Raw genomic sequence first — 18981 nt, forward strand, 5'->3', positions numbered from 1 at the left:
GACAAGGATCCTGCCCTCAAAGAACTTAAACTTCTAGAAAGTAAAGACAGAAAACTTCAGGTAGTAACATACGGTACCCAGAAAATTAAGACAGGATGTTGTAGTAGGTGTGACTGGGTAAATTGGAGTGGGTAATACTTAGAGAAAGCTTCCCTGGGGAGATAACTCTAAACTGAGAATTGAAACATATGCAGGAGATGACTGTGAAGTTCAAGAGAAACAGTATTTTTTAGTTTTCACTAAGGGAACACCAAGTGCAAATGTTCTGAGATAGGAATTAGCAGGGCTTATTAAGAAACAACAGAAAGCTGGATTGTAATGGCTAGACCAAAGTTTGAGATCCATTCAGGTCAAGATGTCCAGAGCTCCCTAAAGAGGTGAGGGCTAGCAATAAGGAGTTGAATTCATTAGATGAAAAATTGTATTTAAAGTTATGATCCTGAGTGAAATTGGGGAAAATATGTATGGTAAAACAGAGAATTGAACTTAGGATCAAATTCCAGGATCCTTGAACATTAAGAAGAGGGGAAGAAAAGGGAGAAAGAAGCCTACAAAGGAGGTTGGGAAGGAGTGGTTACGATAATAGAAGGAAAACCAGAACAATGCAGCATTAGAGACGTCAAGAAAAAAAGATTCAAGAAGAAGAGAATAATCAATTATATTTTGTCATATGACTTGCCACACCTGGGAGAATAGTTTGAATGAGTGTTGATCATATAGGCCTGACTGTGCATAAATTAAAATGTGAACTTAGGCCCAGGCTTTGTGGTATGGTTGGTAGCTTGTCAGACTGTGGAGCTGGAAGCCACCTGCAGACTATGCTTCGAGTCCCTGACCTGGTTGGCCAGAAAAAAATGTGCTGGCAGGCACCTGCGTGCCCAGGATTCTAGTGCACTGGAGGTCTAGAGAAAGGGGATCAAGTCTGTGGAGGATGCTTCTCTTTCTCTTGATATGCACAAGCACTGTATCATGAATTAAAAACACAATATTTCTTTTTTTAAAAAAAAAAAAAACCCTCTTGCAGACTCATAGGATTGTAATGATCTTAGCACTCATAGATGAAGCTCAGTTTGTCAGGCATAAAGTCTACTTCTCTGCTCTGCTGTCACTAGGCTAGTCAGCCTCTGCTTGGCTCTGGACCTATTTAGTAATCTCTTAGATGGTATCCTATAACCATCCTCCGTCCATCTTCCCACAGCAGCCAGTCACTTGACATCCACTCTGCTGCTCCTAATCCTTTATTGACACCTACTACTTGTAGGATGAAGATTACAAATCTCTATCCTGATCTGTGAGACTCTGTGTAATCTGGTCCTTGTGTACCTCAGGCTTCATTCCTGTCTTTCCACCAGCCATGCTGTTGGCCTTTGGGGCATGACTATACCAAGGCTCTTTACTGCCCTCATGCCTTTTCCTGTGCCAGTCTCTCTGGGTAATTCATAAAAATAGTTTATTCAGCTCATGGCTTTCAGGCCCAAGGGTTAGGGGCTGCCTTGCACGAGGGTCTTCTTGCTTGTGAGTAACATAGCAGAGAACAGGGACTTGAGCAGAGGAGAATGTGTCTCTGTCTCATTCCCTCTCTATCTAAGCCCACCAGGACTTGATCATGGATACTTCCCATGATGCCTAATCTCTTCCCAAAGGCCTCGCCTTTCAACACCATACTCAGTTTAAGTCTCCTCTCACAATACAACCAAATTCTGACATGTGAATTTTGGGAGGCCGCATTTAAACTATAGCATCATCCTTTACTGTTCTTGGCTTGGCCATCTTCTAGGAATCCTTTAACACTCAGGTAAAATATCACCTCCTTGGGGCCAGCAGGTGGTGTAACGGTTAAGTCCCTCTGACATGGCTGACCATGGTTCAAGTCCTGGACCTGGAGACTTGAAATTCACCTTGGGTGTATATGTGCATGTGCCCAAAATTCCAAGAAGAAAATGGAGGAGAAGGGATTGCAGCATGGCCGTCCTCCCCGGGGGTGATTTCTCATTTTCTCTCTGTCTCTTAGGGCAAGTGCATACATCTGTAGCAAAAATCTCTAAAATCCCAGACCAGGTCATGTTCCCCAAATAAAGACTTTTCTATTGCCCTCTCAGAATTCTAATTAAAACAGTAATTTGTATCCTTATTTAATGTTGTCTTCTCCTCCAGAGAATAAGCTCTGTGTGATTAGAAAATACACTTTGTCTCTAACTTCCCTGCTCTAACTACATCATAGCAGTTCCCATAGTGTCCTCAGTCAGCGAATACTGTTGTTTGAATGAATCTTGTACTATTCCATAGTTCTTTAGGCAGTGAATGGCATGTGAGAATAACCCATTTGTATGTTGCAGACTGATCATTTTTTTCGCTTTTTTAAAAAATTTTCTTGAATTTTTTACATTTAATTCCTGTATATCTTTACAGCATACAAAATGAACTTTCCCAGCAGGATACACTGCCTAATGGTACAGTCAAAGGTACTGTGAACTGGTCTGTAAGCCACTGAATTCGCTCAGAGGGAAATTTGGCTTTTTTGTAAATCTGTATGTGGACATGATCACATGTAGTGTAATAATTGGTCCTTACAGAACATACTAAAAAACACTAATTAGATTGAATTAAGAATAGTACATTGATGGAAATGGCAGGATGTCTACCTTTTCCTGAAAGAGACAAACGAATTATTAAAATGCCCACAAAAATATCTTTCCAGCTTCTCCCGTTTCTGCGGGTGAGTTCCCTCACACAGTCTTATGATTCTGATGATCTCTCTTTCTTACCTGTTTGCAATGTTAGCTTACAGTTGCCTGAAATTTGGGACCATTTAGGTTTTACGATCTTTTGAGACTTGGTACTTATAAACTACTGATGATCTATGTATGACGGTCCATCATTATTGTGTGAATATCTGAATATTTGAACTCTCATCCCTAATGAATTGGAATTTATACTTCAGAGGGAAATAAGTAACAACTGAAAGCACATTCTTCTTAAATGGGACAGTCGATTTTAAGCTTCTCAAAGGTGAAGCCTTCCTTCTGTTCCCGTACTCCAACATGCTTGTATCTTCTGTCTTTGAATTTTTGTAGTACAAAGCCTGGGCAATTGATTATTGAGTATTTTTTTCATTGTATCAGTCATGTTTCCCTAAGTTTCTTATGTCAGTCTTTCTAAGAGATAAGTGTTTCATAATTTTTATGGAAAGATATGAATGCTTTCCCAGTAAGTATCCCTTCTGGATTAAACAAATGTGTCTTGGATTTAATAAACTTACTTCCTCACATTTTTGAGAAGATACCCTATCTAATTAAGATTCTCTTGATGAAAAGGACAAAAGCTGACTTTGAAATGTTGGGTAGTTTTCATTTTTTACCTTTTTTGTTTTGTTTCATTTTGTACCATCTGTTCTGCTCCTGTTAATAAAGCCAAGTTTGTCTGACTCGATGAAACAGATGGTCACTGTGTGGATCTCCCACTGGAAGGCATTTTCCACCGCCTCTGCTACACATGACAGGATTTCAGTTCATGTGTTGTGGGATTCAAATCCAATTGCCTTCAGGATTTTTAATATAGTTCATTGAGCACTTTTGCTGGTAAGATCTATTTTTATAAATGTATTGGGTCATCACAGATTAAATTCCATTTTTCTTTGCCTAAGGATATTTAAAATTTTTATCTGTACTTATGTTAAAATCTTATTTATTGAAGAGTCTTTTCTCCCCACAAGACATACCTGATTAAATCTTTAGCTTAAGAATTGCATGCTAGAGGTATTTATTAAATTTCTATTTGTTTATGTTCATAAAGTTTATATCTGAACACTCCTCCCACCCCCACCCCCCAATTTGGCTCATGTATGCTGTCAGAGAGAGACAGAGAAAGAGAGACGTGAGAAAGCACCCTCCGTCAGGGATGATCACACCGCAGTCCCTTCTCCATCTCCTTTTAGGATTTTGGGCACACATGCACATGTACTCAGTTGGCTGTGTGAGATCCAGCCACCTTAATCACCACACCCCTGGCTGGCCCCTGAGCACTTATTTAATAACTGTTGGTTATTTGGCAAAGTTTGCAGGTGATTTAGAATGTTCTGTTTTCTTCATTTTCTTTAATAGAGGATTACCCCTGTGAGTGCAGAACTGAACTTTCCAAGTGCTAGGGTTGGATTCTTGGAGGAGCATGGTTTTGGCAGAAGAAGAGAAAGGGTTACAGACTGTTCCGAGAAGCTTTTCCTCCTGTTGACAGTGCCTTTCTGTTCCTAGAGTCAGTGTTTCAGTTATCTAAGGATTGAGTCAATCCTTTCCCCTCCTTATAAATATCCTTACTGTTTTTAACATAATACAGATTTTTTTTTTTGAGAGATTTTTGCTGTAGTGTGTGTGTGTGCTTGCTGGAGAGATATAAAATGGGAAATAACAAGGAGGATGGCCACACTGCAATCCCTTCTCCTCCATTCTCCTCTCAGGATTCTGGGGATGCATGTACATGTGCCCATTTAAGTTTCAAGCCTCTGGGTCTGGGACTCGATCCGTTGTCGACCATGTGGGACTCCGGCACCTTAACCACCATGCCATCTGCTGGCCCCCATAACACTGATTCTGTATGAATGAGATGCAGAGAAAAATGAAATTCTCTTGCCAAATAGTTCAACTCCACTCCCAATAAGAAATAATCATTGTTTTCTCTTTAAGATACATCATTTCAGAATTTTTTTAAAAAGTTTACTTCTGAGACTGACAGAAATAGGCAGATAGTCACACCCTTGAAAGAATTAATGATTAAAAGGGTTTCACCCTTATAGACCTCTTCAAACAAAGTAGAATAACAGTGGGAACCAGCAGTTAGCGTAATAGCTATGTCGCTGGACTCCCACATAGTTGACCGCGGTTCGTGTCCCAGACCCGGTGGCTTAAAACTCACGCCGGGCACGTGTGCGTGCGTGCCCAAGATCCCAAGAGGAGAATGGAGGAGAAGGGATTGCGACGTGACCATCCACCCTGGGGGGTGATTTCTTGCTTTCTGTCTCTATGTCTCTCTCTGTCTGGCGAGCGCACGCGCCCTATAGCAAAAATCTCTCAAAAAAAAAAAAAAACTAGAATAACAGTGACTGATACGATAATGTGGCATTTTTCTTACCTTTCTCTCTGGAGAGAGGGTGAGAGAAAAAGAGAGAGAGAAATCACCCCCCCCCCGGGGGTTGGCCATGCTATAGTCTCTTTTCTGTTCTCCTCTCAGGATTTTGGGCAAGCATACACATGTGCCCGGTGTGTTTTTCAAGCCCGGGTCTGGGAATTAGACATGCACACAGTGAGCCACGTGGGATCCAGCTGCCTTAACCGCTGTATCACTGGCTAGTCCCCTTATCCTTTCTTAACTTATCCAAAGCATTAGCATAAAATCTTTTCTCTACATCGACCCACATGTATTTATCAGTAGTTGGCAAAATTTGGCATAGGTCTTTTTTTTTTTTCCCGTGTGGAAGGTGCATGCACTCTCTAGAGAGAGAGAGAGATTGAGAAAGTATCATACAGTGTGGTGTGGTCTGCCGTAATCCCTTTTCCTCTATTTTTCTATCTTGTCAGGATTTTGGGCACATACGTACGTGTGCCCATCATACTTTTTTTTTTTTTGGAGAGGTTTTTGCTATAGGGCACGCGTGCTCGCCAGACAGACAGAGAGAGACATAGAGACAGAAAGCGAGAAATCACCCCCCAGGGGGTATGGTCACGCCGCAATCCCTTCTCCTCCATTCTCCTCTCGGGATCTTGGGCACACACGCACATGTGCCCGGCATGAATTTTAAGCCACCGGGTCCAGGACGTGAACCGCGGTCGACTACATGGGAGTCCAGCGACATAGCCATTATGCTAACTGCTGGTTCCCCCCATCATGCTTTTGAAGCCATTGGGGCTGGGGTTCTAACCTCATGGTTGGCCTCGTGCTTGACTGCTGCACTGTGGGCCATTCCAGGACGTCAGTCTTAATTTGAAAAATAGCATAAATTGAAAAGATTGATAATGAACAAACTGCTTATTTATGTTTTAAGAATTATTTTATTCTTTAGAGTAATACATACCATTTTAGGTTTGGTTTTGTACTATGTATAAGTTCCATGTTGCTTTTTAGATATTGTTTAATTGTAAAAACTTCTCCAAACCATATAAATTTTGGATTGCATATGTATAAGTTAATTTTATATTGCCCTATGCATTTTGCAGGATGATTGTCTTTTGAAAGTATGGTACCCTATGACTGGTTGGAAGTCTTCAATTATACCTCAGGACCCTCACGAAGTGAAGAGGAGACAGGTGTCTACACAGTTTTCCTTTGTTTACTTGGCACATCCCCGAGCTGTGACGGGCTTCTCATGGCGTAAAACCAGCAAGTACATGCCCAGGTTTGATAAATCTATTAACTTTTATTTCCATGCTTTCATGTCTGTAAAAATAAGGAAAATAAAGTCTTTTTTTTTTGCCATATTCACGTGGTGCTGATTAATAGCGTAGACTCTGGACTGAAGCTGCCCAAATTCAAATCCTGTTGCTGTCACTAGCTTTTGAGCATTTGACTAAATTTCCGAACTTCTGTATGCCTAGTTTTCCTCGCCGTGTGATGACCATAGTACAGTATCTGTCTCAGGAAGTGGCTGTGGGACTAAGAAGTGTTTGGGTGTGTAAAGGGTCTAGTACAGGCCTTTGCACGCAGTATGTGCCCGGGCAGTTTGCTGGCATTGGTAATTGTCGCTGCTGTACAAGCAGATTCTAGAAAGGAACTGTTTGCAAATAGCATGAGCATGCATACTGAGGAGAAATAAAGCATAGCAGTAAACTTGTCAGTAACATCCATGTTGGTAAAACATACACTATAAAGTGAATAATGTGGCTGGGTTGTGCTTTTTTAAAAATCTTGAGGCTATTAACTTTCTTAAGGTTTTTTTTCTTATAAAGTTTTCCTCATTGTTAGAAGATTAATTAAACTACAAAATAGCTCCACAAATGATTCCTGTATAAAGGGTATTCAAAAAGCTCATGGATAATATGCATTATGAAAAAGCCATGCATGGATTTCTAATTTTTTTGCACCAAAATAAACTAGTGCTATACACGTTTTCTTTCTTTTTAAAAAATGTTTTAATAAATTATACATTTGTTCACTGAGCATCATCACAGGATACAAAATGTGATTTCCCATCCAGAATATACTGCATAGTGGCTTAATCATACATGTTATCATCAACAATTTTATATTTCTAGTTTCATATATGTGTGTGTGTGTGTGTGTGTGTGTGTGTGCGCGTGTGTCCCCATTTCTCACCCTCTAACATTTCTCACCCTCCTCCCACACTAAATCTGGTGTCTACAGTTGTTTTTCATTCCTTTTTTGCCCCACATTTTATTGATTCACAAAGTTTCTTAAATAATCTAACTACTTTTAATAACAAGTTCAGCTTATATATACATACCTGTGAATACTTGCCTGATTTTAGGTGTGAAGCTCTAAATAGAATGAATATACTATAAAATAGCACATAGCTGATGCTATATAGCTTACCAAAGTCATTAAATAGGTATTTTTAAATATATTTTGTTTTGATGGGGAGAGGTTTTTGCTATAGAGCATGTGCGCTCTTCAGAAAGACAGAGAGAGACAGAGAGACAGAAAACGAGGAATCACCCCCCACCCCCCATGGGGGATGGCCATGCCACAATCCCTTCTTCTCCATTCTCCTCTTGAGATCTTGGGTGGGCATGCACGCACACACACCCCGTGTGAGTTTAAGTCACCGGGTCCAGGACTCGAACCACGGTCGACTACATGGGAGTTCAGCGACATAGCCATTATGCTAACTGCTGGTCCCTTTAAATATATTTTTTAATTTCAAGAAAAGCAGTTTTAGCTTTAATAAATCAAAGAAATGCTAAGACACTTTGCTTAAAACTTAAAGCCAGGAAACAGGTTAGGATTCTATTCAAATAGTAGGTACATGAACCTATCAGCAGCTCAAGACAGGACAAAAGTCCTTAAAACTGGAAAACAAAGCCTAGAAGAAAATCAACCATGTTTTAGTCAAAAGTCATAAAATTCTGGGACCAGCAGTTAGTGTAATGGCTATGTTGCTGGACTCCCGTGTAGTCAACCATGGTTTGCGTCCTGGACCCAGTGGCTTAAAACTCACACTGGGGGGAACCAGCAGTTAGCGTAATGGCTATGTCGCTGGACTCCCACGTAGTCTGGAGGAGAAGGGATTGTGGCGTGGCCATCCCCCCTGGGGGGTGATTTCTCACTTTCTGTCTCTCAGTCTCTGTCTGTCTGGTGAGCGCATGCGCCCTATAGCAAAAACCTCTCACAAAAAAAAAAAAAGGTCATAAAATGCTATTTCACCAGTTCAGTCTCATGTACTTAACCTATCTTCTGTTGTGGTTTGATCTTTCTGATTAAGTTCTGGTATATAATATTCAACTCCAGCCTTGTCCTTAGGATTAGGTTGGCCATTTTCTTAGCTTTTGAACTCTTACTTCTGTGTGTCTGTATTTAATTTTCCTAGTATAGCACTCTCTTGAGAACTTCTTGGAGATCTGGTCTGGTGTTGGTAAATTCTTTCAGATTTTCTTTATCTGAGAATGTTCTTCTTGTCTTTTCTTCCCATATGAAAGATAATTTTGCCAGGTACAGTATCCTTGTTGAAATTGCTTTTCCCTTAACACTTTGAATATATTTTTCCATTCTTTCCTCGCTTGCATTGTTTCCGATGAGTGATCTGCTGTAAGCCTGATGGGATATCCTTTGTAGATAATTTGATGTTTCTCTCTTGCCAATCTTGGTATCTTATCTTTGTCTGTGGTTTTGGTCAATGTGGCTATAATGTGTTGGAGAAAATCGTCTTGGGTTCATTCTATTTAGGGTACTTTGTATTTCTTGGGACTGGATCTTTGAATACCTTTCTAGGTTTTAAAAGTTTTCTTGCAGGATTTCATGGAACAGATTATCAATGCCTTTATATTATAAGTCTCTTTGCCTTCTGAGATACCAGTTATCAGGATGTTTGGACGTTTGATGGTATCTAGTGCTTCTCATGTATTATTTTCTTTTTTGTGGGGGCAATTTTCTCAGTCTTTGTGGTGGATTTTTCTAGGCCAATGATTCTATCTTCTATATCTGAGATTTGATTTTTTGTATGATCTGGTCTGCTTTTAATACTTTCAAGGGAGGTTTTGACCTCCTGTATTTTAGCCTTTATCTCTAACAGGTCCATTTGATTCTTTATCTGACATTTCCGTGAGTTTCATTGTACTGTCTGAGGATGTCTTTTCTCTTGCAGAAGAGGTATTTTCTTGCTTTCCCATATTTCTTATGACCTTGTGGTGATTTCTGGTCTTCTGATGGATGGTGCGTTTCTTCCTAATTCTTCAAGTTCATTCAGAGTGTTCAGAGGCTTGCAGGAGGAGGTGATCTACAATCTCTCTTCCATTTCGTTTTTCACTCATTGTGCATCAGATTCAGTGGGAAGAGAGGACTATTCTGACTCTAATCGTATTCAGATGTTTGGATCCTGTTCACTTGGACCTGTCTAGACACTCATTGTGTGGAGGCTGAGCAGCCAAGCAATAAAGATAAAGAAAAAAGAGAAGAATTAGAGAAGATGAAAGAAACAGAAAAAAATAAATAAATAAAAAAGAAGATAGAAAAAAGATAATAAAAAAACCTTTAGATTTGTGCCACACAAAAGCAGTATTTTACAGCTCAAGTTCAGTATCTACCTCAGTATGGTCCTGGGTTTGTGCTTTTCCTAAATGAGGTAGGGAAAAATGGGATAGGGAAAGGCACAAATCAGCACAATAAAGGAGGGACTTGAGAGCCCAGAGAGTACCTTACCTTAAAAAAAAAAAAGACACAGAGAGAGACAGAGAGATGAAGAGAAGGAGGCAGAGGTAGCCCTACTCACTAGAAATGAATCTGGAGGAAGTCTCAGCAGAAACTCTTCATTTTTAGTCAGTAAAAGCAGTATTTCACAGCTCAGGTTCAGTAGCCATCTCAGGGTGGATCTGGGTTTGTGCTTTTCTCACTAGAAATGAATCTGGAGGGAGAAGTCTCAGCAGAAATTCTTCATTTTAGTCAATGAAAGCAATATTTCACAGCTCAAGTTCAGTAGCCATCTCAGTATGGGCCTGGGTTTGTGCTTTTTAAGAAATCTGTATATCTGTTTTTCATAGATGTTCTGAAGTACCCTTATATTATGTAGCATATTGTAAAAAGCTATTTAATTTTCAGAAACTTACCTAGAAATCTACATTCATTCTTTTTTTTTCTTTCTTTCTTTTTCCCTTCCTTTCTTTTTTTCTTAGAAGTATTTTAAAATATATGTATTTATATTTTTGGGGGGGAGAGAAGTTTTTGCAATAGGGCATGTGCGCTCACCAGAAAGACAGAGAGAGACAGAGAGACAGAAAGTAAGAAATCACCCCCCGGAGGGGGGATGGCCACACCGCAATCCCTTCTCCTCCATTCTCCTCTCAGGATCTTGGACATGCACACACACACACACACACACACACACACACACGCCCGGCGTGAGTTTAAGCCACCGCGTCTGGGACTCGAACTGCTGTTGACTATATGGGAGTCCACCAACATAGCCATTACGCTAACTGCTGGTCCCAAAATCTGCATTTATTCCTGTGAAGGGGTTATTTCACCTAATAGTATCTGAGAACTATTTACACCTGATAGGAAATAGAGCACACACTACAGAGAGGCTCAATAAATGATTACATGGGAAATTTATACATTCTTCAAAATCTAAATAAAAGGTTATTATGCTTAAGTTATTTGCATCTTTTGAAAACATTTACAAAATACATTACTTTTGACTGAATCTAATTCTGTGTGAGCATTTTTTTTAAAGAGTTTTTTTTTTCCCCCTTTTCATAACAAGCAGTTAAAGTCACTTCAGCTGATTGATATTTTTTGCTTATTTTAACTTAGTGGACATTGATTTACAGTTTGAAATGGTAGTCTCCTTACATGTTTATTATGAAGATGCTTGTTTGTTTACCTGTTCGCGACTGTTTGTATTATAAGGACGACGCATAATGATGGAAGTAGTGCCATGAGCCATGAGCCAGATAGACCATTGCAGTTAGTGATCTTTGGTTACGGTCATTCTGTAATTTGCAATGATTAGGTTTTCTCTTGCTGTTTAGTTTGTTATATTTAGAAGACATTAATGATCCTCCAGAGCCTTGTTTCCAAGCAGCACATGTGTAATTTGGCGTAAACCTCTCTTTCCTTTGTCAAAGTTATTTCTCAGTTTTTATGGCGTGCACAGCGATACTGTGTATGAGTTCAAGCTCTTTGATTACTTTTTCTGCATATAGTGTTCTGCACTAATGTCCTCTTGCTATACAAAGAACCAAATAATGATAGTCTTTAATTAATTGATGGCATCGATATTATAGTAACCTTTGTTTATTTCTCCTTGTTGTTAGGGGTTCTGTCTGTAATGTGTTACTGACTTCATGCCATGATGGTGTGTGCCGGCTCTGGGCAGAAACCTTATTACCAGAAGACTGTCTTTTGGGTGAGCAGATCTGTGAGACTACCACTTCCAGCATTGCCAGCACCCTTTCTCATGCTGGAAGACACAAAGACAGGATACAACATGCTCTTGAGGTATCCTACTACTTAAGGTGTTAAATTAATCTTGAAGATGTGTGAGTCTGCTGGAAATTCATAGGCTCAGATGTAGGTGGTACATACACTCGGTACATGTAAAAATGAAATTAACAGCAGTAAATTCAGTTATTTTCCTTTTAGTTTTTAAAGAGGTTTTTAACCTTAGGGACACATGTGGTGGTGGGGGGGGTAGAGAAAGAGAGAGTCAGAGAGAGGGAAAGTAAGAAATCACCCCCTGGGGGGGATGGCCATGCCGCACGTACCTAATAGTATCCGAGAACTATTTACACCTGATAGGAATATATCCAGTGTGATTTTTCAAGCCACCAGGTCTAGGACTCAAACTTTGGTCAGCCATGCGGGAGTCCAGTGATATAACCACTACACCATCTGCCGGTCTCTTGTGTGTTTTTAAAGCTATTCACTTTGTGCCACTAAGAAGCTAAATACAGATGATAATGATCTCAAACATGTAGTCCAAGTAGATAATTTTACTTTTTCTTCTTTCATTTTGCATGTCAAATGTGAAAATCTATAGGAGTAAGCAGCTTTGATTAGAACATGTAAAGGTCCTCAAAATTAGTTGCAATTAAAATTTTTGTTTCATGAGGACTAAAATGTACCTTTATTATGCTAATTAAAAAGAATGCCTTCTTCTTGAAGAATAAAGACACTCTTTATTAAAATATTAGATACAGGTGTACTCATAACTTCTTTCAGTTTCCATGATTGATACTTTGAAAGTGAAATAATTTTTTTCAGCTTTTTCTTTTAAAAGAGATTTTTTTGGAAAGGTTTTTGCTATAGGGCGTGTATGCTCGCCAGAAAGACAGAGAGAGACAGAGAGACAGAACGTGAGAAATCACTCCCCAGAAAGTAGGGCCATGCTGCAATGCCTTCTCCTCCATTCCTCCTCTTGGGATCTTCGGCATGCACACACATACACCCAGTGTGAGTTTAAGCTACCAGATCCAGGACTCAAACCATGGTCGGCTACATGGACGTCCATTGACATAGTCATTATGCCAACTGCTGGTCCCTTAAAAGGGATTTTTGCTTTATGGTACGTGGACTCACCAGAGAGACAACGAGAAATCACTTCCCTGGAGGGATGACCATGCTTCAATATCTTCTCCTCCATTCACCTCTCTGAATTTTGGGCATGCATACACACTTGCCCAGCGTGAGTTTTAAGGTGTTGGGGCCGGGACTTCAACCACAGTCAACTACGTGGAAGTCCAGTGACATAACCATTACACCATCTGCTGGTCCCGATTTTTCCAGTTTTTTAAAAGTGAGTAAACAGTGGGGCTAGTAGGTGGTGTGGTGGTTGAGGCACCCTACTCTCAGATGGCTGACCAGGTTCAAATCCCATACCTGATGTCTTGCTTTCTCTCTCTCTCTCTCCCCCTGTGTCTCTCTCTTGTCAGATTAAATAATAATATAATAATAATAATAATAATAATATAATAAGGATTTCTTAAAAAAATGGTAAAACAGTATGATTAAAAGTACTTCATAAGAAATCAAATTATAATATATAGTATAAACCATTATATTCAATATGGTTAGGGAATAAAATGAGATATACATATTATTCAGAATTAATGGAAATATATTATGATAAATCTAGATTACTTTTTTCTTATGACTTTATTATACAAAGAATATAAGCTTATTCTGAAATTAGATTTTCTACATTACTAATTATACTTGTACATTATATATTTGCATCAGTACTTTAATGGTTACATAGCTAACGATACCTTACTGTATTACCAAAGAGAAATACTGGGTTGTGGGAAAAGTCATGATGAGTTTTTCTATGCTGCGCATCGTGACTTTTCTGACCACCCAATATGTTATGAGTTTGATAGGCAATGGATATGGTTCCTAAAAGTTTTATGTGCAGTAGGCCTGCTCCGATACTGTCTGCGATTGGACACTAATTATACCTTTTTTCAGTATTCATAGCATAAATGGAATTAAAAGCAGAAGTCTGAATAGTTCAAGTTGTCTTTTGTTTTGATATTGAAATTTAGTGGGACAGAGTACTTAATTTTTAACTACCTATTTATAATCATTTATAGAAATTTATGTAACATGTATATACATATATATTTTTTATTTTGTCAAAGGACCCATGTACTCACCAGAGAGAGAAAGAGTGAGATAGAGAAAGTGTAAAAATGCCCTCTGGGAACCAGCAGTTAGCATAATGGCTATGTCGCTGGACTCCCACGTAGTCGACTGCGGTTCGCGTCCTGGACCCAGTGACTTAAAACTCACACCGGGCGCGTGTGCGTGCGTGCTCAAGATCCCGAGAGTAGAATGGAGGAGAAGGGATTGCGGCATGACCATCCCCCCTGGGGGGTGACTTCTCGCTTTCTGTCTCTATGTCTCTCTCTCTCTGTCTGGCGAGCGCACACGCCCTATAGCGAAAATCTCTCAAAACAAACAAACAAACAAACAAAGAAAACGCCCTCTGTGGGTTATAGTCCTGCTGCAATCTTTTCTCCTCCATTTCTCCCTCCATTTGGGATTTTTGGGTGTGCATGCACATACGCCTGTAGTGTTTCTCCAGCTAATGGGTCTGGAACTCAGTCACTCAGTTGGCCATGTGGGATTAACCACCTTGCCACAGACTGGCCCTGTGTAACATATTTTATCTTTAAATTACATATGAGCGTTTGGAAATAAGGACTTTTAGATACCTGCTTTTTAAGTGTTTGTTAAATTATCAGCTGCTAAATAAAATGAAACAATAATAAAAGTAAATACATAATCAGTTATTTGACTAATTTTTGTTCTTTGAGTAGTGCTATCAACTAATAAAGTTAAAATATTTTCTATTTATTTTATTAATTAATTGATTTTATTTTTCTTTTTTTAGGTTTTTGCCATAGAGCATGTGCACTCACTGGAGAGAGACAGAAAGGGAAAGTGAGAAATCTTCCTTCAGGGTGAGGATTGACCATGCTGCAATCCTTTCTCCTCCATTTTTTTCTCTGCATTTTGAGCATACATGCACATGAGACTGATGTGATTTTTCAAGCCGACAGGTGTGGGGTTTGAACCATGCTTGGCCCTGTTGGAGTCCAGCACCTTAATCACCATTCCACTTGCTGGCTCCAATTTTATGTATTTATTTTATTGCCAGAAGACATGTGTGTTTGCTAGAGAGAGCGAGAGAGAGCAAGTATCCCCTCAGGACCAGGAGGTGGCATGGGGGTTAAGATAGCTGGATCCTACATGGCTGACTGCGTGGTTCAAGTCAGCTTGAAAATCGTGCCAGGTGCATGTGTATGTGTGCCCTAAATTCTTGGAGGAGAGGAGAAGGGATTGTGATATGGGTGTGGCCTTCCCCTCCCCCGTCAGGGGGCTGATTTCTCACTTACATTTTCTCTCTCTCTTTCTCCAGTGAGTACATGTGCCCTGTAGTAGAAACTAAGGGAAAATAAAGGAAGAAGAAGAAGAAAAAAAAAGAAAAGCTCTTCCCAATTGGTTGTGGCCAACTGCAAACGCTTTTCCTCCATTCTTCCTTCCCGGCAGGATTTTGGACGTGCATGCACTGGCCTGCTCTGTGTATTTTTTTAAGCCACCAGTGCCAGGATTCTTAATTGGTTGGCCATGTGGGATTTATCTCCCTTAGCCAATGTGCTGCAGTGCTGGTTTAAAGAAAACACCTAATTGTCTGACTTAGGGGCTGTTGTGCTTTCTGATATCCTTTTGTCTGAAACTCCCCAACTGCTAGGTGTCTATGTAATTGTAAATATTCTTGAATTATACTTTTTGTTTCTATGAGAAAATAACCAGTCAGGATTAGATCAGCCCTACTAATATAACTAAGAAAGGATGATAAATGTCAAAGAAACAAGCAGTTCTTTAGCAACAACAGCAGAGGCAGAAAACACAGTACTGGATTGATATGTTTCCATATACAAAGGAACAAGAGATGTAGAAATTTGAAGAAAGGACTGAATGTTTTATTTTAATACAGAGAGTCTTCATAGCATGTTATACTTAATTGAATGTGGGGAGCAAAAAAAAAAAAAGAATGGGAAATTATTATAAAGCATGGTAATGGGGTAGGGTTAAGTTAAAGAATAAGAAATACTGTGAGGTGAGATTTACTATGTGAAGAAAAAATCATGCCAAGAGTGAGGTGGCCATGTCCAGAGTATTTCACATGATAGGTGTGCTAGTAAGTGTTTTTACGATGTAGCCATCTCTCCATTTAAGCAAATCTCATAGGTCAGCACTTTATTGAGACCTTTTCAGTGTATGATCTAATAAGATTCCTTTTCTTACTATTTTTGTAACCTGTCTCTCCTTGATAATAGAGATCATATATTTTACTTTTTAGCTGGTTTTTTAGTTCTAAGTGAGAATTTGGGGAGGCAGTATTCTTAGAATAGGAATAGTAGGAAGATTCAGGAATGTTTTTCCTATTAAATACCATCTTTGAAATGAGATATCCTGAAAAGAAAAAAAAAACCAACAAACTTTGTACTTCCTAATCTTTTATTTGTTTAAAGAAGTATTTTATTTTTATTTTTTATTTTTAAATTTGATTAGAGAGAGAAGGAAAGTGAGAAAGCAAAGCACTAGGTCTGGGACTTGAACTGCAGTTGGCTATGTGGGAATCCAGTGCCTTAAGCACCATACCACCTGCCAGCCCCATGGACTTCCTTGTCTTACTAGGGGGTTTTATTTGTATTTTGTAGATACCATGAATAAGTATTTCTTAGCAAGTACTTTTTGCCTTGAAGTTTAAAATTTGCAAGAACTGTAGGGAATATAGCCACAATTGATCTACTGTAATTAAAACAATCTTTAAAATGGTCAGGTTTTACAGAGAGGTGTCTCTTAAAATCCTTAATAATCAAGAGTAAATTTGTTGGCATGTATTAGACCTTCCGGAGTTGGACTCAGCAATTACTTTTTTATTTTAGACAATACACCATTTGAAAAATTTACGGAAAGGACAAAGGAGGTCTTCGGTTCTTGTAACTCACACTGAATTAATGTCTGATCAGACGGCAACCCATGAAGTTCAAAGACACATTTCCCATCATGCAAATGCACTGTGTCATTTTCACATTGCAGCAAGCATCAACCCTGCCACAGGTAAACAACAGCACAGTTTTGTTTCTTATAAATGTGGTGAAATAAAATGAGTAAATATGCAAGTGGGAAGTTACTTTTATACCTGTTTTTATTTTATGCTATTACTCTGTATTGCCTTTTAAAATACTTCTTAATTGGGTAGGCTCTGTGAGTTCTAAAACTGGGGAAGTATGATTCTTAGGATACAGGGTCAGTAAATATTTTTGAGCACCATTATTTGTCTAGAATATAACAAGGGTCCCAAGTAAATTAGAGCTTTGGTTGAATCTGGGTACACAAGTGGCAGCCTGGCTAAATAGTGTGATTTCCTTCCTTAATATAGTAATTGTTCCTTCTCCTGAACTCTTCTGTATTACCTTATGTAAGTTTTATTTTCCAAATTTTTCTTACATCCCAGCATATTTTGTTTTTCCACCACACTACCTGCTGGCCTTATCCCCGTATAGACTTTGTAAGGGAAAGGTATTTTTTCCTCTAGTCTTGGTATTTTCTTTTAACCTGTCCCCCCCTCCCCCCCATGGCTGAGATGTATTACAAGGCTGGTTCTTTGTTGGCAAAAGCATATTTGAGAGCTTCAATATAAAAGCACTGGGTTTTTCTTTGTACATGAAAGCATATGAGAAAGGCAATGAATTTCATATTTAATTGCTGACATAGCTATATTTACATAAAATTCTCATCATATTTTATTGAAGTAGAGGTCTATTGCTTCCGAATAAAGAGAGTTTTATTATTTTTTTTTGAATTGAATTTTTAATTTAATTTTTTGTCCCCAGAGGGTGTGTACACTTGCCAGAGAGAGAGAGGAAATACCCCCATGGGACTTGGTTATGCCACAATGCCTTCTCCTCCATAGCCCCATCTTATCAGGATTTTGGACATGCACACACGTAACTGGTATGCTTTTCAAACGAACATCATGGCTGGGGATTCGAACTGTGGTTGACCATGTGGCTCCCAGTGCAATAGCACTGAACTGCTGTGCTATGGAGCCAGCCCAGGGTTTTGTTTTAAAAGGTTTGTTTATATAAAGTTAAGATTCAATAAACACATTTCCAAAAGGTGACTTTCAGTGGTGACTGTAGATCCGTACTGCCCAGTAGAGTAACCACCAGCCACATGTTGCTGTTTGAGCACTGAAATGTGGCTGGTCCGAATTGCGATGTGCTATAAAATATAACACCGGATTTCTAAGATTCAGTATTAAAAAAAGATAAAACATTTCATTAGTTTTTGTTTTTTTTTTAAGAATTATTTATTTAATTTTATTTATTCACTCATTTATTTTAATTTGACCAGAGAGAGACACTGAGAAAGAGAGAGAGAGAGACAGAGACAGAGGGAAAGTGAGAAAGCAAGCTACCAGATCTGGGACTCAAACTGTGGTTAGCCATGTGGAAGTATCCAGCACTTTAACTACCACTCCACCTACTGGCCCCCAAACATTTCATTAGTTTTATTTCATGTTGGTGACCCAGAAGATGGCATAATGGTTACCTTGCTGGACTCCCATGTAATCGATCACAGTTTGAGTCCTGGACCCAGCAGCTTAAAAACTCACGCTGGGCATGCGTGTGTGCGCCCCAAATCCCGAGAGTCGGGTGGAGGAGAAGGGATTACATCCTGGCTACCTCCCTTGAGGGAGGATTTCTCACTTTCTATCTCTGTCTTTCTGGCAAGTGCATGCACCCTATAGCCAAAACTTCTCTCTTAAAAAAAATATTTCATATTGGTTAATTGTTGATAATGCTTTTCATATATTTAGTCAAATTTCACTTGTTTCCATTACCTTTTTATTTATTTATTTTTTTCTTTTTTGCTATAAGGCATGTGTGCTTACTAGTGAGAGAGACAGATGGAGAGAGGGGGAAGGTAAGAAATCACCCACCATGGCATCATGCCACAATCCCTTTTCCTCCAGTCTTCTCTTGGGATTTTGGCCATGCACACCCACGTGCCTGGCATGATTTTCAAACTGGCAGTGTAGGACTTGAATGATGCAGCTGGCCATGTGGGATCCAACACCTTAACCTCCACATCACCTTCTTGCCTTTTACCTTTTATAGTGTGGCTACTAATTTTTTTTTTTTTTTTGAGAGGTTTTTGCTACAGGGTGCGTGCGCTCACCAGACAGAGAGAGAGAGACATAGAGACAGAAAGCGAGAAATCACTCCCTGGGGGGATGGTCACACC

General features: G+C 39.3%; 1 protein-coding gene across 1 annotated transcript in view; it reads left to right on the forward strand.

The window, feature by feature from the left end:
* Positions 1–18981, forward strand: part of DMXL2 (Dmx like 2) — a gene marked incomplete in the record, with an annotated part of 190092 nt that overhangs the window by 63253 nt on the left and 107858 nt on the right. Inside the window, 3 exon segments of the mRNA XM_027768392.1 lie at positions 6204–6382; positions 11472–11655; positions 16614–16788. Of these exon segments, the coding sequence (XP_027624193.1) occupies positions 6204–6382; positions 11472–11655; positions 16614–16788 (538 nt within the window).

Source organism: Tupaia chinensis, unplaced genomic scaffold (assembly GCF_000334495.1).
Source record: "Tupaia chinensis unplaced genomic scaffold, TupChi_1.0 Scaffold146140_1, whole genome shotgun sequence".
Lineage (NCBI taxonomy): Eukaryota > Metazoa > Chordata > Mammalia > Scandentia > Tupaiidae > Tupaia > Tupaia belangeri.